This window comes from Mus caroli, unplaced genomic scaffold, assembly GCF_978045245.1.
Source record: "Mus caroli unplaced genomic scaffold, Mus_caroli_1 scaffold_11, whole genome shotgun sequence".
NCBI classification, from domain to species: domain Eukaryota; kingdom Metazoa; phylum Chordata; class Mammalia; order Rodentia; family Muridae; genus Mus; species Mus caroli.
In genome coordinates, this window is record NW_028227266.1 from 58,471,202 (window position 1) to 58,496,526 (window position 25,325).

The following is a 25,325-nucleotide window of genomic DNA, read 5'->3' on the forward strand; positions in this document are numbered from 1 at the left end:
AGATGTGAGCCCAAGGCTAGATAACCAGGGCTACATAGAGAGACACTGTCTCAAAAAACAAAGACAAACAAAATTATAATTCATGCTATACTTTAGGAATATCTACTAGGAATTGAAACACAATCCTGTTTATTTTATTTAAAGTATACACAGTGGAAATCCTCAAGTCCACAAACAAGATGAACCAGCTTGGAAACCTAAGTTAGCAGGGCCAGGGCAACAAGAGGTAAGTATTGGATTTTATTTATCTTTTAATTAGAATAATTGCACATTATTTTGGAATTTACTATTTTTATAGGTAGAACACCTTATCTACCCATTTATTTATTTATTTATTTATTCCTTCATTCATTCATTCATTCATTCAAAAGGAAGCTGTAGCCTAATAAGCCTTTTATAATTAGGAAGGTGTGTACTAGTCAAGAATGGTACCTTAAAAGTACAAATTATAAGACAGTAGTTGCTAAGGCAAAAAAGGACAGTTTGTTGAGGTGATTTTGGTGTGACCTGTGGTACTGAAGGGTGACCTAGCTCACTATGGAGAAGAATGGTATAGACTTAACTTGGACCCTTATCTGTTGTTCACAGTAATGAGTATGGGTTCTTTTTGGTCCTCCCTGTTACTTCTGCTAATAGACAGGGCATAGGGCAAGGTGGGATGGAGGGAAGTTTCCAGACACTCATGAGCCCTCTTTCATTGGCATCTTCTCCCAAATTACAAAAACAAAACATTGTTGTGTTATTTGTTTTATCATTTGGTCAAGCAGGTTGCCAGACCGGCCCATAAAAAGAAAGCTCGAATGGCGCGGACGCGCTCCGATTTCTTGACTAGAGGTACTTTTGCCGAAGGGGAGGGGGATACAGAGGAAGATGATTACGATGACATTATTGAGCCCCTTCTCTCCCTTGACCAAGCTTCTCACTCTGAGCTAGGGCCTGTATCCAGCCTGGGTCAGGCCTCTCACAGTGACTCCGAAATGGTAATTTTTACAGCAATAAGAAAAAACAGCAAGCACATCTGCTCGGAGTAGTCTTTGCTAATCTAAAGCTAACCTTCACAGCTTTTTTCCATATAATGGCTTGTACATGAGAAGCCTCAGGACACAGCAACAAAAGCTAAGTCTAATTTTAATAGAACTCAAATAAGGGGCACTTTAGTTGTATATATCAAATGATAAATTAGGCAAAATTGAGATTATCTAAATTAGCACTGATGTAGAAATGTTGACTCTCTTACCTTAAAAGGTCTAGAGTAGGAATCGTAAGTTTTTAATTTTAATTTTTATAAAGGACCAGATAATAAATATTTTAGACTTTGTAGATCATGGTTTTAGTTGCTTGAAGCTACTTAATCTTGACCACTACCATGTGAAAGCAGTCATAGATAATAAGATGAAAATGGGCGTGGCATTTTAATAAATATGCAGAACTAGGCAGTGGGCTTTATTTGACTTACTGGTCAGAGTTTTCTGACCAGTATATAGAGTAAGATACCTGTTAAATAAACTCATACTTTAACTGAAAGACTATTCACTTATAAATTAGGGGTAGGGGAAGCTTTAAAGTTCCTATCTTCTCCTTTCTGGTAAGAAATAGAAAAGAAACATGGATTTTGTATAATGAAAGTGGGCATGGTGGAACACAGTTCTCTCAAGTATAAGGCCAGCTTGAACCATACAGTGAGACCACGTCTCTCAAAGACTAAGATGGATATGATCACACGTTCAGAAGGCTGGGGAAGGACGATTGCCAAATTTTGGTACCAACATACGCTACATAGTTGAAGGCCAAGCTAGATTAGAAAGCAAAGCCCTATCTCAAAAACACTAACATAATCAAGCATATACATGCAAACCTGATCTCTAACACAGTACAGACTATATAATTTAATGAGCAAAATATGTCATCCTGGACCAAGCCAGCCATATAGGTTATGTATAGTATGAATTTGTTTTAAACAGAAATTAAAACATTTCAGTTGAGTTTTTAAAAACCTGTACTTATTTTGGCTAAGAATATAACTTTATTATTATCTGAACCAAAATTAGGGCACCATATAACATGTACTTGCAGTTATCTTAGGGTGAAGAGTTTAATTCTTGGGGCCAAAATTGTTGCTTAGGTAAAGTGCTTGCTGTTCAAGGTCCTGAGTTTAGACTCCTAGTACCCAACGTAAAAACCAGCTATGCTGGTATGAGCCCTTAATCTCAGAGCTAGATAGAAATAGAAGAATTACAGGGGACCTGTGGTTAGTCAGCTTTACCAAATGGTCAAGCTCCAGATTCCGTGAGAGACTCTCAAAAAAAAAAACCGAGATAGCCGGGCATTGTGACATGAGCCTTTAATCCTAGCGCTTGGCATTTTAGTGGCAGAGGCCACTTTGGTCTACATATTGTCAGGCCAGACTATCCAGGTTACATAGTGAGAAAGAGAGTGATAGAAGAAGACACACAGACACACGCACACACACTTTATTCTGTGATTGTTCTAGGAATGACAGTATAGAAACCCTAATTAAGTCTATTAGGAACTAAAACAACTGTGATTGATGAAATAGTTATTTCCCTATATAAATTGGCCCTCTAATCTTTAATGTCTGTTTACTGTAGAAGAGTCTTACAATGATCTTTGAGTCATTACATATTTGAGGGTTAAACTGTTATGTTTCAATTATATTTAGACCCAGTTAGAATTTTTCTAGATTTCTCAAATGTTCTGATTGTATTCATCTCTTATGAAAGGCTAGACTCAGTTTTTAAGTAATAATGTTGGTATTCTGTGGAGGACAAAACCAAAAAAATGCAGGACATGCTCCCTGATAAAACAAAATAAGTTATAGACCTGAAAATTGTAGAAGTTGGAAATGATCTGTACTCCTAATGTATATAAACAGAGCTCAGATCTCTTGACAGTAGGATTAAGTAACTGTTATGAAAGTGCCCTATATTTGAGTTATAATAATGAATATGTATATACAGTGAACAATATATATATATATAAGTTAAAATTTTATATGTAATAAATCTTACTGAAAAATTATGTTCTCTAGTCTGTATAGGTTTATTGTTTATGGAAGAACTTAGCACTTTATAACTGCTGCTCTGTTCCTGAGAGTTTCTTGTGTAACAATCCTTAGTCTTTTCAGTGGTAGAATACTATTCACACTGGGAACTCTCGCTGGGATCAACCAGGAAGTTAGGCTTTCTGCTTGGAGCTTTTAGCTCCTTTTGGTGTTGTAGCCTCTGTTCACCTGCTTGACAGTCACTGCATGCCCGTAGTTGTAGAGCACCTTCCTGCACAGTGTGTCGGTCACCTCTAGCTCTCTTACTCTCCTGATTAGCTTATTTAGGAGCAGGTGGTGGTGCTGGTTACTGGTGGATGCTTGCATGAGGAAGCTTTGCTTTGTAGAATAAGCTAGTATATATTTACTGGAGTGGGGGTGTAGAGGGAAGGGAAGAAATGGTTTTAAAATGTGTTTCTCTGATGCTTCTGAAAATGTCTCATATTCTAACTATGATACTGTGATGGTGAATCTTACTGTTTAGTTTATAAGGCAAATGAATTGCATTCTTAAAATGCTGATTATCAAAAGTGGATTTGAGTTTATTGGGTGCATGAATTTCTAAAAAATGGATTTTTTTCCCTGGGCAGAATGGTGCTATCACCAATATTTGCTGACTAGGGAGCATGGTATGAGTTCTTAGCAGAAATGGCCATCTGTTATTTTAGTTTTAAATTCACCGATCTTACAGGATTAAAACCAATTGCAAATTAATCACCTAAAGGGAATTTGAAATAATCACTACATCTGAAGATCGTTAATTAATAATCATTGATGTTGTAGGAAAGTGTAGGCAAGAGTTACAGTTTCCCACTGCTGTGACTTTTTATACTTTTTTGAAAGCTTAAAGTTCATTGGATATTTTCTTTATTTACATTTCAACTGTTATCCCCATTCCTGGTTTCCTCTCTGACAAACACCCTCCCCTTTGTGTTTACCTTTGATCTACAAATTTATTTGCTTAGATGAAGCTCTTCTAGCAGTCAGTAGTTACTCAGGAAGGACTTAAAATGCTGTTATTTTAAGGCATATCTCAGTTATTGATATCTAGAACACTGCTAACTTACCTAACTTTTTTTCTGTAGCCTTGATATTTTAGGAACCATCTTGACTACATTAAATCCATGATTTAGGCGCTATAGAAATGGCTCAGTGGTTAAGAGCCACTGATTGCTCTTGTACCTACGTAGCAGTTTGCAACCATCCAGGCAGTCCTACAGTTATGCATTGTCGTGCATACAATCAAAACTTTCATATACATAAAGTAATAAAAATACTTAATGTATCTATGATTTATATTTTAAGTCAGTGGTTCACAATTGCTATGCCTATTTGAAAATGCTGTTTTATAGATATCTTTATGTAGTATTGTCTTTGCCATTCTAATTCTCTTTTATGTGTGATTTATTTGCTCTTTTGGTTTGGAATGATCAGACTTTTGTTTCAGGTGTAGGATATGATTTCAAGTTGATCATTTTAGATTAGTGATCCATTATACCTACTAGAATCTGTATGTAAATTCTTGTCTTAGTTTTGTCTTTGGAGAAGTTATCTTTATATTTACTGTTATTTTGTTTCTTGTTTGTAGTGACTTTTGTTTGTCTTTGTCTTGTTTCTGACAATTTTTGCTTTTATATCCTTTAATATTTCCCAATTAAAATTTTGTTTTTCTTTCCCTCTTTGGCACCTTATACATTATTTTCAAGTTAATTTTACGTTGTTGCTTGCATTTGTTGTTTGATAGTTGATACATGTCTACCTTTACTTATCTCCTCCTCCTCCCTCTTGCACTTCCCTTCCCACCTTCTTCCTTACAGACTCCTTTCCTACATTCACTGGGTTTTGTTTTGTGTCCACTGATCTTTTTTTTTTTTTTTTTTTTTTTTTTTTTGGTTTTTCGAGACAGGGTTTCTCTGTATGGTCCTTGCTGTCCTGAAACTCACTTTGTAGACCAGGCTGGCCTCGAACTCAGAAATCCACCTGCCTCTGCCTCCCGAGTGCTGGGATTAAAGGCGTTCGCCACCACGCCCGGCTGTGTCCACTGATCTTAACAAACCATGTAGCCCCAAGTTTGGAACTATTTTGTACACTACTAAAGACAATGACTGTTCCTTTCTTAGAACCTATCAGTTGCCAATGTTCATCATGGAGGGAGTGAGCCCCATGAGCCCCTCCCATCTAAGATTGGTGGTTGACAGGCTCAGTGCAGGCAACTCCTGCTACCTGAAGATCATGTTTGCAGTTGTGGCATGCTTTGAAGAGAGTGCTTTATAGCCCTCCCCTCCTTATGCTATGCTCCTCCCTTTTTAGATGCTCCATGAACCTTAGATGGGATGGTAAAAATGACCTGTTCAGGGTTGAGCTGTCCACTATCATTTATTCTATGCCTCTTGAGTGGCCAGGAGACTCTTTAATCACTGCTGTTCATTGCAAAGAGAAGCTTCTCTGATTAAGGATGAGAATAGCATTTGTCTATGGAAATAAACATAAATACTGAGAATATAGTTGAGTGCCTTGCCAGTTTACTTGAAAGACAATAGTGAGGTCTTCACTTACCTGTGACCTCAGCCATTTCTTTCTTTCTTTCTTTCTTTCTTTCTTTCTTTCTTTCTTTCTTTCTTTCTTTCTTTCTTTTTCTTTTCTTTTCTTTTCTTTTCTTTTTTTTTTTGAGACAGGTTTTTTATTATATAGATAGTGCTGTATTATAGCTTTCTAGACCAGGTTGGCCTTAAACTCACAGAGATCCTCTTGCCTCTGCCTCCCAGCCATGGGTTCTTGACCAGATTTACAGTATCAGATATATACTTTCTCCCATGGAGCAGCAAGCTGTCCCCCTGCTAACTAGCTTTTATAATGTTAGAAGGTGCTGTGCATGCTGCAGGGGTAGATACAGCATCAATAGTCTTACCCAGCTGGGAACCCTAAGAACTTAAATACCGGTGGCAGAAAGAATGTGCCCATTGGTGTAATACTGACACACCTGTTCTAGGTTGTAATGACTAAATTGTTTGATTCTTATTTTGGTTCTAACTTGATACTCTATTTCTTAATTTTTGTACCTTTGTATAGGAGTTGTATGTTTTAATTTATTCATTTTGTATATTTGGGTTGGTTTATAAGATTAAAAAATTATGAATGTCTTCTCTATCAGTGTAACAAAATACAGTTCCTTTATGGAAAGCCTGTTCTCTTTTGGTGATCAGGCAATGTTTCATTCCCCTTTCTCTTTTAACATTTTGATTCTGGATTTTTGAGCTCTTCACATTTATAATATAGTCTACAAAAAGAATTTTTCCTTATCCTTTTACAAATTTACCTTCCTCTAGAAGCAATGGCTTTAGCAATTTCAAGTCTTTTATTTTCTGAGGCAGAAGTTTCACTCTTTAATGAAGTCTGGTTCAAATTCACAGCAGTTTTTCAGTGTTAACCTTTCAAAAACTGGGATTTTAGGTATGAGCTACTATGTTCAGCTTCTCTTTTGTGTTTCATGCTTCAGGTAGGCCTTTTCTTTCTGCCATTTACCTTTCAGTCAATCATAAGGCCACTTCCAGTTTTACCCTTTGTTCTTCTACACTTTATTCTTGGCAAAAGTTTATGCTGGGATTATGTTTCACTATGTGTCTGCAAGTAATTTGAAGTTTGCGTGAACTCTTATTTGCAGTTGTCTACTAGGTTTTGTTATTTTCTTGTTTGATAGTTTTTGAGAATGTCACTATGTACTTAAGCTATTTGGGGAGTTTATAGTTTGAATATCTTAAGTATCCCCTTTTTTCCCCCCCTCCAAGCAATTTACTTGTTTGGGAATATAGGGTTATTTTTTCTTGTTGAGTTTCCTCTACATTGCTAGAATTTACTAATTGCAACCTTGTGCCATCATTTAAAATAGCATTTACCAGATATCAGAAATATAAGAGGGGAGCAGGAGTAGTGCACATCTCTAACCCTAGCAGTTGGGAAGCAGAGGCAGCTGGATCTTTGTGAGTTCCAGGCCAGCCTGCCCTATGTAGAGTGTTCCATGCCAGCAAGGACTGCATAGTGAGACCCTGACTTAAAACAATGAAGCTAGGAAGTAGTTCTTGTACTGATCTTGCAGAGGACCCATGTTCAGTCCCTAATACCTATGCCAGGCCACTCTCCACTGATTCTACCTACAGTTCCAGGAACATGCGACACATTGCCACTCCCTGTACAAACCTATGCTCACACACATGCAATTAAAAAATAAAAATGAAAAAAAAAAGATTAAGAGTATGAGTATGCAGTCATCTTCTAGGGCCATCACCAACAGTGGCTTGGTGGATTTGGTTTCCATATAAAAGGCCTTTGTGGTAGAGCCCCACCCTCTCAAAAGGATTTGCTGCATTAGCAGCCACTGGCCCAGTTGGAGTCCACCTTGATGAAGTCTCTAGGCAGTTATTTTATTTAAATTTTTTAAATTTATGGCAACATTCTGGGACACTTCCTCTTCTTTTTTCTTCTGCGGAGAAAGAAAGATACTTAGCCAGGCTTATATATAGTTTATATATCAGAAGAATTGCTTTCTCAATCCAAAGTATAGTTCTGCTCTGGTGTGATTTCCTAGCACAAAATCCATGATTCCCAAGATCCTCCTAGAGCCATGGAGCACAGTCACCACACCCTTACCGAATCATCATACAGGTGTCTTTAGGAACAGCAAGGGCTCAATCTTTTCAGTACCCTACTGTTTTGTGTGTGTGAATTTGTGTATTCATACATGAGTGCATGTCTGTGCACTCGCATAGAGCTTAGCCATTAATTTTTGGTGTTGCTCTTCAGTTATAGTCTACATTAGTTTTTGTGTGAAAGAGACTTTTATTGGGGTAGAAATTCAACAATTTGGTCAGGCCCAGCAAACACCAAGGATCAGCCGTTCTCTGCCTTCCCAGTGCTAGAATTTTAAGTATGCACCACCTTACCTGGTCCTCCATCATCACCGCCACCCACCACCACCATCATGAAATATTTGTGTTCTGGGGCTAGAGCTCAGGCCTTCATGCTCTCATGCTTGTCTAACACTTTATGGACTGGGGATCTGTAAGGTTTATACTTTTTTATTTTCTTCCTGAAATATTGATTTGCTTTCAGTATCTTGATTCACCTTCAGTATCTGTATCCCATAATCAGTCATCTTCAGTTTTTTTTTTCAGTAGCTATGCCAACATGTATATTCTGTGTTCTAAACAAGGATAAACAATAAGCCTGCTGATTTGCAGTCTCAATGAATTTGAACCAAAAATAATGCCTCCACTTTTTTTTCCCCTGGGGGAAAAAGTATGTGTACACACAAACGTGAGAGATAAATGCCCATGTAAATCTAGTTAGATTAATATCTGACTTTAATGTTGTTTTGAGGAATATAGTTTATAGATAATGAATATATCCTTTTGAATCACATTAAGTGCTACATCTTTTATCCTTCTAAAATTGAATGTATTATTGTATTGTTATTGACTTGATAATTGATTTATTAGCTGTTTATAAATGAGGTCTAGTACATACATTGACATGTACAGATCTTCATTTGACAGTTTGCTCTTTGAGAAATATGTATACAACTATGAAACCTATGTTTCAAGTGTCAATATTTCTGTAACATCAACAATTTCCTCATGTTTCTACTCAAATTCCTCCTTCACTCTCTTCTAGAACTTCATAGAAATGTAATTAGACAATATGTAGAAGGAAGAATTTTTTTTTTTTTTTTTTTTTTTGGTTTTGGTTTTTCGAGACAGGGTTTCTCTTTGTAGCCCAGGCTGTCCTGGAACTCACTCTGTAGACCAGGCTAGCCTCGAACTCAGAAATCCGCCTGCCTCTGCCTCCCAAGTGCAGGGATTAAAGGCGTGTGCCACCACCGCCCGGCTTGGAAGAATTATTTTTTAAAATGTATATTGAGGTGGTATCTCTGGAAGTTTGAGTCTTTTTACATAAATTTTTGTTTTCTATTTCCCTTTTTCATCTATGTAAAGTTCAATTATAATTACTATTTTACTATCCTTCTAGATGAATAATTCAGTCAATATAAATGGCTTGATTTTTTTTCTTTTTGTTAAATATAGTATATTCTTATCTTTTATTTTTCTTTTTAAAATTATATAGTTTACATTGTGAAATTTTTCTGGTTAGTTGAAGAAGTTTTTTTTCTTCCTAATTAATTTTCTGTATACTATGGTTTTCTGGTAATATTCCAGATCTGGAATACAACTGTTTTGGGAACAGTTGCCAAAAGAATTAATTGCCAAAAGAAATTGAAGTGATAGTTTGATAAAAATTGTTTATAATTTAGAACATAAGTGATGTTTTGGTTTTCTTTTGTGTAGCCTAGTTCTTTTAAACTTTGAATGGATATAAAAATAATCTATTACCCATAAAAAGAATAACCTCAAGGTACCAAAAAAAAAAAAAGAGAGAGATACAGAACATAATAATCAGTGTTGTGTTAGTTCTCAGATTTGGATTCTTTTGAGTTTGTGAATGGTCTTGACTGTTTCCCTGACTTTCTGATGAGATACTTGCTGAATTGCCAGGAATTGTGAACTGATGACTACTGAGTTGTAAGTCAGTCATGCTATCATATATTTACCTGATTTTAAGCCCTTGCCATGTGTAATTCCTACAGACATCACAACGATTTTCTTCAGTTGATGAGCAAGCAAAGCTCCATAAGGCTATGTCTCAAGGAGAGATTACAAAATTAGCAGTAAGACAGAAGTCTTCAGATTTGGACATGAGGTATGTATGAGGTATATAAAGAAATAGAAGTTTCTTTGTTTCAGTTTTTAAGAGATTATTTAATTTTATAGGCAACAGTGTTTTGCCTGAATGTGTGTTTCTGTGAGGGTGTCAGATTCTCCTGGAACTGGTGATATAGATAGCTGTGAGCTGTCATGTGGGTGCTAGGCAACAAACCTGGCTTCTCTGGAAGAGCAGCCAATGCTGTTAGCAGCTGAGCCATTTCTCCAGCCCTAAGTAATATAATACTTTCAATGATTTTATTTAATAATTTATATACTAAATTTTAAGCAATTTGCTTTTAAGAAAAACATTTTACAGTCTATGTTCTTTTATTTCTCTTTGTACACTTAAATCTTTAATTTATAGGCCATGGGCTCTAGCACCTAACCTTTCTGTTTGTTCTTATACAGTGTATTTCTCTTAGTAGAGCAGTGGTGCTTCAGACATTTTGTGGGTTTTGTTTTGTTTTGTTTTCCTGATCATTTCCCATCACCTGTTTAAGGGGGCTGTCTCCTAGAGTGATTAATAGGCTCAGTTCTTAGATCATCTCTCTTTACAAGAATCTTCCCTTATCCTGCTTGTTTATAATGGTGCCCATGGCATGCTGGGTGATGTGTACAGTTCTTGTTTTGTAAAGGAATTCCACTTGTGAGGCATTCTTTTCTTAACAGTGCTCACTCCCCTGATGTCTGCAACATCATCCTTATAGATTTGCATGTATGTGGCCAAAGGAATACCTTCATGTTTCCTTAAAGGCATAGAGAACAGGTAATAGGTGCCACTCCTTTTTCCCTTTGTGTTTTATCATTTTGGCAAGTTACTGGAAGATGGCTGGCTGCTATGGCCGAAAGGCTTTTGCTTTAATTTTTAAGAAGTAATAGTATAGCTAAGTACATTATTATGCTCACACACACACACACACACACACACACACACACACACACACACTGAGCTTTGTTTTCTTAGGTGGATAACTATGATTTGGGGGAGGTTTCTTAATCATTATGTGATCTATTATTGTGAAAGGTGAGGGATTAGGTAGGATGAAATTGATATTTTTCAGTTTTAAGCTTGTAATATATGTAATATACTCTGCACTAAATTGCTTTAGGAAAATACTTTTGAGTACAGGACAGCCAGCCACAGTTGGCTCAAAACCTCCACCCATCCATTAACCCAAGAAAAGCAAGAAAGAAAAAATACTTTCAGAAAATAATTTTGTTTTCTTTAAGTTGCTTGTGGGGGAGCTGGGGTGAAGCTGCAGCAGAGTGTTTGCTGAAGAGTGAGGGGCTAAAAACGTTTAGGGTTGAAGAGATGCCTTAGCAGTTACAGGTACTTACTGCTTTTTCAGAGGACCTGTTCAGTTCTCAGCACCCCTAAGATGGCTCACAATTGTTTATTACTTTAATTTGAGACTCAAATGCCCTATTCTGGCCTCCAAGGACACCAAGCATTCTGGTGGTGCATGTACATACATGACAGGCTTTTAAAACATCCCTAACACTGTGAAGAGAACAGACATCGAAGCATCACTAGAGCTGGCTAGTCAGTAGTCAAGGAGCTAGAGAGTGGTAGAGCAGGTAAAATCCTCCTTTGGCCTCTAGTACACATAGGGATGTTTATCAGTATGCATAGGTGTGTGTATACACCCAAGCACACAGAGAGTTCATGTAATTTTTATTTTTGAACAAATATCTTTTAAAAATTATATAAGCATTTGGACCCTTAATGAAGATATTAAGGTATATTAAAAAAATTTTTTTTAATTGTAGACTACTTTTTATAAACTTAAAGGGATTTACAAGGGACTTAAATCTAGAAAAGATTATACTACAAGTCAGAATTGAAAAAGAAGATATGTACATAATAATATAATAGACTAAAGGACATATAATTGGAGATAGTTATATAAATTTAATTTCTACTTTATTTGCCCAAATGACTAACCCCATAAGTGATGAAACAAAACAGACAAAATCAAAATGTAAATGTCTTAATAGATGAGAGAAGTCTGAAAACTAACCAGTAGGTAAAACTGAGAAAGACACATGAAGCCAACTGGCCCTCTCTATTCTTAGCAGAAAATAATAAACTAAGGACAAATGCTCCACTATGTTCATAGCAGCCTTATTTATAATAGCCAGAAAGCTGGAAAGAACCCAGATGCCCCTCAACAGAGTAATGGATACAGAAATTGTGGTACATTTACACAATGGAATACTACTCAGCTATTAAAAACAATGAAATTATGAAATTCTTGGGCAAGTGGATGTATCTGGAGGATATCATCCTCAGTGAGGTAACCCAATCACAAAAGAAGTCACTTGATATGCACTCACTGATAAGTTGATATTAGCCAAGAAACTTAGAATACCCAAGATACAACTTCTAAAACACAAAAAAATCAAGAAGGAAGACCAACATGTGGATACTTCATTCCTCCCTAGAATAGGGAATAAAATATCCATGGAAGGAGTTGCAGAGACAAAGTTTGGAGCTAAGATGAAAGGATGGACCTTCCAGAGACTGCCCCACCCGGGGATCCATCCCATAATCAGCCACTAAACACAGACACTATTGCATATGCCAGTAAGATTTTGCTGATACAAATACAGAAGTGGATGGTCACAGTCATCTATAGGATGGATCACAGGGCCCCCAGTGTAGGAGCTAGAGAAAGTACCCAAGAGCTGAAGGGGTCTGCAACCCTATAGGTGGAACAACAATATGAATTAATCAGTACCCCCAGAGCTCATGTCTCTAGCTGCATATGTAGCAGAAGATGGCCTAGTCGGCCGTCATTGAGAAGAGAAGCCCCTTGGTCTAGCAAACTTTATATGCCCCAGTACAAGGGAGCGCCAGGGCCAAGAAGTGGGATTGAGTGGGTAGGGGAGCAGGGCGGGGGGAGGGCATAGGGGACTTTTGGGATATCATTTGAAATATAAATGAAGAAAATATCTAATAAAAAAATTTAAAAAATAAACTTATTTTCAGGGAAAGATAAAAATGAAGATCTCTAGACTTAACTTTATATCCAATATATCCCCCTCACCCCCACATACACACACACACACACACACACACACATACACAAGACAGGATTTCTGTGTAGCCCTGGCTGTCTTGGAACTTGCTCTTTAAACCAGCCTAACTTCAAATTCACAGAGATCCACCTCCTTTTGCTTTCCAAGCACTGAGGTTAAAGGCATGTACTACCACCGCCTGGCAACTTTACCAATATTTTTAAGGTGTGGACCACATTTTTAAATTAATTTTTTACCTATTCACTTTGCATCCTCTCCCCCACCCCCACCCTGTCCTGGTCACCCTCTCTCACAATCCTTCCCCCATCCCTCCTTTCCTTCTCCTCTGAGCAGGTGGGGCCCCTCCTTCATTATTCCTCCCACCCTGGCACTTAAAGTTTCTGTGAAGCTAGATGCTTTCTCTCCCACTGAGGCCAGACAAGGAAGCCCAACTAGAAGAATGTATCCCACATATAGGCAATAGCTTTTGTGATAGTCCCCACTCCAGTTTTATTGGGCCTTTTCTTTTTTTAATATGCATGTATAATGTAAATGCATGAGTGTACTGGTATATGTGTGCTTGAGTGCAGGTACATGTATGTAGAGGTCAAAGGTCGACCTCATTCAGTTGCTGGCCACCGTTTTGTTTTGTGAGACAGGGCTCTTACTGAGTTCTTTGGCTTTGTGGTTTGGTTTGGCTAGGCTGACTAGCCAGCAGCTAGCTCCAGAAATCTACCTGTTTCCAACCTTTCTAGTACTAGAAATATAAGCCTGCCCTACCATAACCATAGGCTCTGGGGACTAAACTCATGCTTTCATTTTGTGTAGCACTTTACTATTTACCTATCCCTGGTATTTACTTATTTTTTAAATGAATATTACACTTTAAATGCTTATGCTTCTTCGCTCTTTTCCTTTGCTCAGTTAATACAGTTTTTTTAATACCCTTTGAGTAGATAGTTCAAAGAATCTTTGGGAATTTGTTCATCTATTGAGGAAAGATTAGAAGAGATTTCCTTGCAAAATTCCCCAGCCGGGTAACCCTATAAGGAAGACTGTAGTTTACGAGCTCTGCTAGTGCCCACTGGAGCTTCTAAGCAACTCTTTAAACCCAACATAGTGTAGCACACTTACTTCCCAGCCTAATGGCACAGACCATTAATCCCAGATGTTTGAAGATGAAGTAGATGAACACAAGCTCAAGGCATGCCTGAACCTATAGAGTTTAAGGTCAGCAATGGATGCTGTCTCAAAATAAAAGAACAAAAGAAGGACAGAGGTGGAGCTCAGTGTTGCATTAGTTACTTCCTGTTGCTGTGGTAAGACACCATGATCAAGGCAGTTTATGGAAGGGAAAAGAGACATGGCAGCTTGATCAGAAAAGTTCTTACTCATATCTTTAACTGCAAGCAGAAAGCAGAGAATGGATAGGAGGAAGTGGTGTAAAACTATAAACAAAGTTTTCTTTATTGTAAGTTACATGTGAGATATAAAAATGAAATGATGGCAGTTTGCTGTCAGTAAGCTTAAGCTAGAATCTTTGTTACATTGCTTTGAGGCTGCTTTATCAAAGGATTTTAAATTTCAGGGTTTTTAATTTTATATTCAACATGAGTTGGGAGTGTGGCTCCGAAGTAGAGTATTGCCTAACACATGTCCAGCATGTGTCCTGCCCCCAAACACACCAAAGTTAAAATAGGAAACTACATAAAAAGTATGTAAAAGCTTAAAGGAGGATACACAAGTATTACAGTGACATCTGATTTCCATCTTATCTTTATTTTGTTTTAAAAACAGACCCCAGAGAGCGAAGATGAGATTCTGGGCCAAAGGGAAACAAGGAGAGAAGAAGACAACTAGAGTAAAACCTGCTTCCCAGTCGGAGGTCTCATCATTCTTTCCTGGCTCAGATGTGACACCTGCTCATCCATTTTCTGATGGTAAAAATGGACAAAGGGTGGAGCTTCTTAATTTCTGTTACTCATTCTGAAAGTGTACTGTGCCTCTCTTCTTCTGAATGACATTACAATTGGAATGATATTTTCATAAGATAGGACTAGGATTGGTATGAGATGCTCCAAGAACATGTAACAAAGAACAATGAAGCATAGAACAGTGATCACTTCAGAGATGATGAATCTTGGGCTAGCCTTTTTTTAAAATTAGATATTTTCCTCATTTACATTTCAAATGCTATCCTGAAAGTCCCCTATAACCTCTCCTTGCCCTGCTCCCCAACCCACCCACTCCCACTTCCTGTCCCTGGCATTCCCCTGTACTGGGGCATATAATCTTCACAAGACCAAGGGCTTCTCCTCCCAGTGATGGCTGACTAGGCCGTCTTCTGCTACATATGCAGCTAAAGACACAAGCTCTGGGGCTACTGGTTAGTTCATATTGTTGTTCCTCCTATAGGGTTGCAAACCCCTTTAGCTCCTTGGGTACTTTCTCTAGCTCTTCCATTGGGAGCCCTGTGTTCCATCCAATAGATGACTATGAGCATCCACTTCTGTATTTGCCAGGCACTGGCAAAGCCTCACAGGAGACCGCTATATCAGGGCCCTTTCAGCAAAATCTTGCTGGCATATGCAATAGTGTCTGCGTTTGGTGGCTGATTATGGGATGGATCCCTGGGCGGGGTAATCTCTGGATGGTCCTTCCTTCCCGTCTCAGCTCCAAACTTTGTCTCTGTAACTCCCTCCATGGGCATTTTTTTCCCCATTCTAAGGAGGAACGAAGTATCCACACTTTGGTCTTCCTTCTTCTTGAGTTTCATGTGTTTTGCAAATTGTATCTTGGGTATTCTAAGTTTCTAGGCTAGTGTCTGCTTATCAGTGAGTGCATATCATGTGAGTTCTTTTGTGATTGGGTTACCTCACTAAGGATGATATCCTCTAGATCCATCCATTTGCCGAAGAATTTCATAAATTTATTGCTTTAATGAAAGCATTCCTAAGAGGAAAACTCATAGCTTTGAGTGCCTCCAAAAAGAAACTAGAGAGAGCATACATTAGCAGCTTGACAGCATACCTAAAAGCTCTAGAACAAAAGGAAGCAAATTCACCCAAGAGGAGTACACTGCAGGAAATAATCAAATTCAGGGCTGAAATCAACCAAATGGAAACAAAAAGAACTATACAAAGAATCAACCAAACCAGTAGCTGGTTCTTTGAGAAAATCAACAAGATAGATAAACCCTTAGCCAGACTAACTAGAGGGCACAGGGACAGTATCTTAATTTACAAAATCAGAAATGAAAAGAGAGACATAACAGAAACCATGGAAATTTTAAAAAATCATCAGGTCCTACTACAAAATCTTATACTCAACAAGATTGGAAAATCTGGGTGCAATGGACAATTTTCTAGACAGATACCAGGTGCCAAAGTTAAAACAGGATCAGATAAACCATCTAAACAGATCCATAACCTCCTAAAGAAAGAGAAGCAGTCATTAATAGTCTCCCAACCAAAAAAAGCCCAGGACCAGATGGGTTTAGTGCAGAGTTCTATCAGACCTTCAAAGAAGAACTAATTCCAATTCTCCTCAAACTATTCCACAAAATAGAAACAGAAAGTACTCTACCCAATTCATTCTATAAAGTCTTTTTCTAAATTGTAAAGGTTTGGCCTTGATTCGTTTATTTAATAAATATATAATATTCATAATAATTCATGACATTAGCTCATTATTGAGTGCTATGTAAAACCATAATAAACATGTTATATATATTAAATCTATTGATTTTTAAGAACAATTTTTCTGTTATTAGTACAATTATTATTCATGCTATAATGGTGAGAATACCAAAGTATAAGAAGTTATCTATTTTCACATACTGAAATAAGAAGACCTAAGATTTGGATTTGAGTTCAAGCATTTAAACTCCAGACTTGACATTGGTTTTTATTATTGTCTGTTTTGTTTTGTTTTTTGGGTTTTTTCCTTTGTTTGTTTTAAGGTAAGCTCTCTCTGTAGCTTTGGCTGTCTTGGAACTTTCTTTCTTTTTTAATTTTTATTGACTCTTTGTGAGTTTCATATCATGCATCCCAGTCTCGCTCATCTCTCCATCCCCTCATATCTGCCATTTGCCCTTGCAACCTTCCCCCAACCCCAAATTAAAAAAAAAAAAAAACATGTAAACAAACGAACAAAACAAAATCATAGACAGTATCTCATCATGGATGCTGTAGTGTGTCACAGTGTGTCCTACATTATATCCCTCAGTCCACACATCTTCACTTCAAGTGTTCGTTGCAGTGAATCATTTCTTTGCTTCATGGTCTCTGGCTTCTGTGACACCATCAATATATATTGGATCATCACTGGGACTCCTCCTGGTTACCTTGTTGTTGCTGTGTGTCATGGAGATCTGCAGCTTTAGATCACCAGCACTGGCCCTTTTACACATCCCATCCATGTGTAGATGGTATAGATTTTAGGGTGGGCCAACTCAAGAGCCTAGTATCTGGGCCTAAGTGGTAGCTGAGCTGGTCGGGGTGTTGGCTCCCCCTTATCCACACTGCCAGGATCAGCTCTCCAGCACTGCTCTTGCTAGGCCACCCAGTGCTGTGATCATCAGGAGGCAGAGTCAGTGCTCCTGTTCTTATATTCTCAGGGCCTGCTCAGCCACACCCACAGCTCCAGCTGCAGCTCCAGCTCCAGTGTGCCACCCAGTGAAGGTGTGGGGTCCACTCTCACAGGCGCTGCAGTTTATGAGGGGCTGGGACAACTCTCCTGCCTCACACCCTCAGGGCTGGCTCACCTGAATGAGCCTTCACCACTAGGGCCAGCTCCACTGTTTCACAGGCAAGGTGCAGGGCCTGTTCTCCTGAGTACTACAGGGCTAGCTCTCCTGACTTGTTTCTTTCTTTTCCTTCCTCCATCCCTCCCTTCCTTTCTTAAAACAAAGTCAGACTGTATCCCAAACTGGCCTTGAATTTGAGACAATCCTGCCATGGCTTCATGAGTGCTGAGATTGTGTGCATGAGCTACCATGCTTGGTGCAGAGTCTCCATCTGAGCCACTGTAATACACATCAACTATTTACTTTGTTAGTTACCTTCCTCGTTGCTATGGCAAAATACTTCATGCAATTTTAAAATGGAAGAGTTTATTTTGGTTTATAGTTTCAGGGCTTTGCAAGTCTAATCTGTTTCTGAACTATAATGGTCTGCATAGAATGTTATATACTAGTGTGAAGAAATTAAAAAAAAAAAAGTGGTGCTTTTCTCTGTAATATACATTACCTGGCCAGTTCCCTTTTAATGCAGTCTGGGTCCCTAGCTTATGGAATGGTAACTACCTATATTTATTTATTTAATAGTGGTCCTCCTACTCAACCTAATCTCAACAATCCCTCCCAGTCATGCTCAGAGATTGTCTCCAAAGTTATTTTAAATCCTGTCAAGTTCACAATATCAACTGTCACATCTACTGCACATTAATGTCTTGTATTTCATAAGGTAGCCATTCTTTTAACTTTTAAAATGTATCACTCAAGAGAAGCAATTAGCACTTGAAAAAAATGGTAGAGATGAAATTAACCCCTCAATTTGTATATTGTGGCTTTGTTCTGGTCAACTAACCAACTGCTATGATAAAAAAAAAAATTCTGTGGTTATCTAATCCTAATCTAACTATGAGATTGGAAAAACTTAATGTTCCCCATTGTATTACTCAAATGTTCATTTTCTTAATATCTTCTCAAATTGACAATGATCATTCTAAATTTATCATTTTCAGTAATTATAGTCTAATATAATTTCCAAAAAAGAGTGATAAGGTTCATTACTTGAAAATATACATTTTAAGCAGATATAAGCAGATATAAGGACCTTCATAAAAATTAGGATTACGGCTTTTTTATTTTTGTTTGAATAAAAATCTAGTAATGTAGCCTTTGTTTTTAATGCTAAACTGAGATTACAGCTTATTGAATAAAATTCTAAGAAGGATAATGACTTTGTAAAAGGAAGTAACTACTTAGTAAGTTAAAATGAAGTCGGTTTATATCAGTATTCTCCTCAGGCTTCAGATAGGGCTTTGCAAGTCTAATCTAGTTCTGTTCTAAATTTTAATGGTTTACATAGAATAAAATTCTATGTAAACAAATATAAAACATTGTACTTTTCTCTGTAATATATACTACCTGTTTACTCCCCAAATTCTATGAGAATTAAGACAGTTATAAGGAATATGTGTAAGAAAACACTAAATAAAATACTAGAGCAAAAGCAATCCAGGTGTGCTACTTGACTCCCTAACAAGTTTGTTAACTATCAACAGACAATATCGCTGATATGTTCATGGTTGTACACTACAGTAAAAATTGTACTTATCAAATTCTCCTTTTTGGTTGGTTAGACTTACATATAACTGGACATTCTTTCAAACAAGTGTAACAGAGTTGCAACTAAATGAGCAGTATAATATTGCTAGTTGTTGCTTATTCTTCTTGTTCATTTTTGGGACTGACGTTTTTACAATAAGGTTGGAGATCTTCAATTTTTTTTTTAATAAGTATATCTTTTTACTTATTACTTACCCTATTTTGAATTGTAGAGTTAACTCAGTACCACCCAACACCTCCTTTGAGTCCAGAACTGCCTGGGAGTTGTCGAAAAGAGTTCAAAGAGAATAAGGAACCTTCTCCAAAGGCAAAGCGCAAGAGAGGTGTAAAAATCAGCAGTGTGGCCTTGGACTCTATGCACTGGCAAAATGACTCTGTCCAAATCATAGCAAGTGCCAGTGATTTAAAAAGTATGGATGAGTTTCTTCTGAAAAAGGTACAGTTTGCTTGCTGAGATTTGATTAAAGAATATTTATTATAGGATATGCTGTTACAGTAAGATAGGCTAAAACTTCTTCAGTAATTCAAGCAATGGGTTTGTTATCAAAAGCTCATATAGTAGGACACTCAAAGTGAGACAGGATTTTAGCCACCTCTATGATTTCCTAAGTATCCAGTATGAAGGTGAGGCTGTAGCTGTTCTGTCAACTGTAGTGTCAAAATGTTAGAACAGAAGTTAGATGTGATAAAGTGCACTGCCTTTTTCTTAGGTCCTGTAATGTCCAGTGGCTTGTACTTTTAGAATACTCATTGCTTAAGAGACATTTCAGCCATTGCATTTGTATCTTTTTGATGAGTAATTGTGTATAACAACCTTTTCTGTGGTTGGTCCCTAGATGAATGACCTAGATAATGAAGACAGCAAGAAGGATACATTAGTGGATGTTGTATTTAAAAAAGCCCTGAAAGAATTTCGGCAGAATATTTTCAGCTCTTATTCATCTGCATTGGCGGTAAGCTTAGGCCATGTTAGGAGATAAGAGTATAACATGGTTTGTAGTTTTAATAATCTATAAAGCCAGACTCAAGGGAACATTTTTTAGGACTTAATTATTGTATTACTTCAACTGTTAGGTCTTTTACTGATACTTAATAGGTTTATCCTGCCTATACTTTATACTATGATGGGCTTTTGCAAATGCTAGATAATGCCTTGAGTTGGCTCATTATAAGCTATATTAAGATTGTAATCTATATTCCCCAGTACAAGTTGAATTAGTCTTTAAAGAATATTTCCATAAAACTTAACAGTTTTTTTCTTCTCCTTAGATGGATGATGGGAAAAGCATCCGCTATAAAGACCTGTATGCGCTATTTGAACAGATTCTGGAAAAAACCATGAGATTGGAGCAACGTGATTGGAATGAATCTCCAGTGAGAGTTTGGGTTAACACTTTTAAGGTGTTTTTAGATGAATACATGAATGAATTCAAGACTTTGGATAGCACAGCCCAAAAGGTAATTTGAGTGAGAATTATAGAAGTACTAAATAAATTATGAATTCTTTGTAAGGATTCTGTTTAGGAAACATTTTTTTAAAATTAGTATTAGTGTATTTTACTTGTGCAAAGTAGGTTTCATTATGATATTTCTACATCTTTACAATGTATTTTTTTAAATTTATTTTTCTATTAGGTATTTTCCTCGTTTACATTTTCAATGCTATCCCAAAAGTCCCCCATACCCACCCCCCCATCCCCTACCCACCCACTCCCCCTTTTTGGCCCTGGGGTTCCCCTGTACTGGGGCATATAAAGTTTGCAAGTCCAATGGGCCTCTCTTTCCAGTGATGGCCGACTAGGCCATCTTTTGATACATATGCAGCTAGAGACAAGAGCTCCGGGGTACTGGTTAGTTCATATTGTTGTTCCACCTATAGGGTTGCAGTTCCCTTTAGCTCCTTGGGTAATTTCTCTAGCTCCTCCATTGGGGGCCGTGTGGTCCATCCAATAGCTGACTGTGATCATCCACTTCTGTATTTGCTAGGCCCCGGCATAGTCTCACAAGAGACGGCTATATCTGGGTCCTTTCAGCAAAATCTTGCTAGTGTACAATGTATTTTTGATTATGCTGTTCATGGTGACACATTCCAGTAGTCAAAATACTGTAGAGGATGTGGTAGGAGGGTCATAGTTCAACACCAGCCTAGACTGTGACTGAGAGTTAAAACAGTGTATTTCAGGAAAATATCACAGAGACCATACCAGTTTGTCATTAATTTAGATCCTCTAAACTCTGTTCTAATAATTTTTCCATGTATTTTTTCTGAACTTGCTTCATTGGACATGTCCTTCACCATTAATACATAAATTGACTTCTGAAAAATAATGGTTAAAGGTCAAATGAATTATATATCACTTAGCTTTTACCTAAGAACCTACAAATTAGATCTCTCTTGAATTAGTTTTTGGGAAAAATGTGTTTTCGGGGAAATATAAACATCAGCAATCTTAACCTTCACTTTTTGGTTAAGAGCTGGGAATTTTACTGCTTGATATTTAATTTAATTTTGCTTTAAAGCTATCAAACATTTTGTAGTTGGGTAGGAGTTAGGAACACAGTTCACTTACTGAAGTGCTTGACAAATATTTATAAAGCCCAGCTCTGAGTATCATATAAAATGTGGTGATCCACATCATCATCATCCCAGCACTCTGGAAGGAGAGGCAGAATGATCAGTTCAGGCTCATCCTTGGCAACACAGTGAGTTTGAGGCCAGTCTGGAAAACAACATATACTTTTAACTTGAGTGTGGAGGCACATACTTTTAATCGCATCAATCTGGAGAATAAAGACAGGAGGATAGAGTGGTTAAAGACAGCCTGTTTTATATAGAGAAATTCTAACTTAAAAAAAAAAAAAACTAAACAAAAATGCGTATGTGTTTTAAAGAAAGAGACATCTGAGACAGCTGTCTAAACAAGGATATCAGTATATTTGTTTTCATTACTAGAGTTTTCATTACTACCTTATTATTTGTTCAAGAATGTCTTAATATTGATTATGCTTTTATTTTTACTTATTCTAGCTGATGAATTAAAATTTTAAACCATTTCAAATCATTTTCAAGTAAACAAGTTATGTTGTAGGTATCAGGCTTATGTTTTATGCAGATGATTCTTACTAGATTTATACTGCTGCTTATAAATTGATGGTTGTTAAAGGTAGGTTTGAGCTGTTCTGTTCTGTGTCATCAGGAGATGCCATCTGTCTACGGAATGTTTCCATGTTCCAAGTGGCCCCCCTTTATGTCTGTAGTATATAGCAAGCCTTTATAGGTGACCATAATTTGAATAATGCTTAAAATGTCTAATTATAGTGTTTCATTTAGAACTGACATTTAAAAGGTAATCAGTCTCTAAAAAGTTCATCCATTCTTCTGACTTTATTAGCACTTCATTTTACCAAACTTAAAATATTTTCTCAGATTTACTTCAGCTCTGCACAGTTCCTCTTGAAGAATAAAGAACTTTTTATTATCTGTTGAAGCTGTTCAAACATTTTCAAAGAAGAGAATATGTTAGTCTTTGTAATCTTAAATTATGTTTCTCCTTACCTCCTTCCAGGTGCTTAAAACAGAAAGAAAGAAAAGGAGGAAAAAGGAAACCGATTTGGTAAGTTACACCATTGGTATAATACTTTCTAGCTCAGTAGGTTGAAGCAGATCTTTTGTTCCCATGGATAGATTTAGTAGTAAGTTTACCAGATCCCAGGGCATACTCACATGCCTTTAACAAAGTTAGAATGACAGTGGACCTGAAATATCATGAACACATACTTTCAAAGTAGTTTTCTAAAATGGAATTTCTCAAAATAGTGTAAATAACTGTTTCTAACATGTTTACTATTTCTATAGTTTAGCTCTTTATGAACATCTCATGAAAATGGAATTGTATAATTCCTTGGTTTTGCTTATGGTTTCTTACCATGATGTTCTTGAGATTCATCCATAATGTTGTATCAGTAGTCAGCTACATTGAGTATTCAGTAGAATTACATATCACTTTGTGGTAGATTATGCTGAGGACCCATGCTAGGTCATTATTCTGTCACTGAGTTGTAGCCCTAACCTTTTCCTTCACAATTAATTTACTGTTTGATGGGATTTGGGATTGGTTTATGGATATATGCTATGATTTGTCTTTTGTATAATCATCTTCGAGGTATAATTTTGGATCATATGATTTTAAGTTTAGCTAAAATTTCAGAGTCTACTAACATGTTTTCCAAATAAGAAATGCTACCTACAATGCTGATAGAGTTCTAATCTCAACATTTTTACCATCCTACGTTACTGTGTATCTTTTTGTTGCAGACATTCTTTTGGTTGTATAACCCTACTGTGATTTTAATTTCTATTTCCCTCATGTCTAATGATGTTTAACCTTTTTTCATGTGTCTAATAGTTATTTATACTTCATCTATGGGATATTCAGCACTTACTTATTTTTAAGTTGTTTTTCCTGATTTAGTTATAACCTTAATATATTAGAATGGTGCTGAGAAAGCTGGTGTGCTACATGTGAAGAATGAAACTATATTCTTATCTCTGTCTACATAAAGGTCAACTCCAGATGAATCAAAGACCTTAGCATTATGCCTGATACTTATTGAGAATAAAGTTGAGACAACATTTCAAGATGTGGGCATGTGTAAGGACTTTGCACAGGAGAAAAAAAAAGATCAACAATTGACAGAATCTTGTGAAATTGAAAAGTTTCTGTGTTGCAAGAAAACAAATATCCCAGACAAAAAGTGTTCTGGACATAGAGTTCTCAGAAGAAATTCAAATGAGCAATAGATATTGTTGAAAGCATCAACATCCTTAGCCATCAGGAGAATGTATACTGTAACTACTCAGATACTCCATATTACCCCTGTCAGAATATCAATCAGGAAATACACACACACACACACACACACACACACACACACACGCACATTTGTAAGCTACTGCTTTGTAGCTAATTTAAGAAACAATCTTTCAATAAAGTAAAATTGAAGAGCAGATGGACACACTGTTCAATTTTTGATAAAACCTTTGGAACTAGTATCACTCTGACACTAAAACCACATAAGGACACAGCAAGAGTGAAAGTGTAGATCAGTCACTATTCTTGATGAACACAGACACAAAAATTCTCAATAAAACACTTGCAAAAAGAATTTGAGGACTTAGTAAGACCATGCACAATGAACAGATACAAGGATAGTTTGGCATATGCAAATCAATAAATGCAATAAAATTCCTAAATATATTTAAGGACCCAGATTAGATTGTATCAGTAGATACAGAAAAGGTTTTTGGTAAAGTTCAACACCCCTTCATGATAAAAGCCTTAAAGAAACTGGAAACAAAAGATACCTCAACATGATAATTGGAAACTATGATCAACTGAGCACCAACATTATATTAAATAGGGAAAACCCTGAAAGCATTTCCTCTAAATCCAGGAACAAAACAATCATGCCTATTTTCTACTCTTATTCCATGCAGTATTCAGAATCTTAGAGCAGTAAGACAAGGGGATAAAAATAAAAGGAATACAAAAAACAAAAGTCAGAAGAATATCCCAACATGATTCTATACTCAGAAAACCTTAAAAACCTCTACCAAAAGTTCCTGCTATATGTGGTATTAACATAAAATAGTTTTTAGTACCAGTAATGAACTTGCTAAGAAAAAAATCCTACTATTACTAGCTTAAAAAAAAAAAAAAACCTAAAAAACAAAACAAGAACACAAAATAGAACTTACCAAGGAGGAAGATACTTGAACATAGAAAAAGATCTCCCATGCTTATGGATTGATAGAGTTAACATTTTGAAAAAGACTGTATTACCAAAACTCATCTCCACATTCAATGCAGTTTACTTCAGAATTCTAACAACTTACTTATTTTTAGAACTAGAAAAAAAAGAAAGACTAAAATTTGATTGAACACACAAAATACCTCAAAAGTCAGAGCAATTCTAAGAAGAAAGAACAGTGCTGGAGTTATTGCAATACTTGGGCTCAAACTGAGCTACGGAGCTACAGTAACAAAACTAACATGGAAGGGAGGATGGGATAGGGAGTTTCTAGAGGGGAAACCAGGAAAGGGGATAACATTTGAAATGTAAATAAATAAAATAT

General features: G+C 36.8%; 1 protein-coding gene and 1 long non-coding RNA gene across 10 annotated transcripts in view; one reads left to right on the plus strand and one right to left on the minus strand.

Annotated features, from left to right (window-relative positions):
• The window catches only part of Myo9a (myosin IXA), a 195,800-nt gene that overhangs the window by 140,100 nt on the left and 30,375 nt on the right, over positions 1-25,325 (plus strand). For 6 of the 9 annotated variants that reach the window (XM_085844683.1, XM_085844685.1, XM_029481617.2 and 3 more), the window contains 8 exons: positions 145-226; positions 765-980; positions 9,699-9,811; positions 14,635-14,777; positions 19,402-19,625; positions 20,026-20,142; positions 20,459-20,647; positions 22,756-22,803. In XM_085844683.1, coding sequence (XP_085700809.1) covers positions 145-226; positions 765-980; positions 9,699-9,811; positions 14,635-14,777; positions 19,402-19,625; positions 20,026-20,142; positions 20,459-20,647; positions 22,756-22,803 — 1,132 coding nt within the window. The remainder of the gene's footprint in view (positions 1-144; positions 227-764; positions 981-9,698; positions 9,812-14,634; positions 14,778-19,401; positions 19,626-20,025; positions 20,143-20,458; positions 20,648-22,755; positions 22,804-25,325) is intronic. The other 3 variants (XM_029481620.2, XM_021171287.3, XM_029481618.2) reach the window with 2 other exon arrangements.
• LOC115031932 (uncharacterized) overlaps positions 1-25,325 on the minus strand; it is a 113,011-nt gene that overhangs the window by 48,393 nt on the left and 39,293 nt on the right. The window lies entirely within an intron of this gene.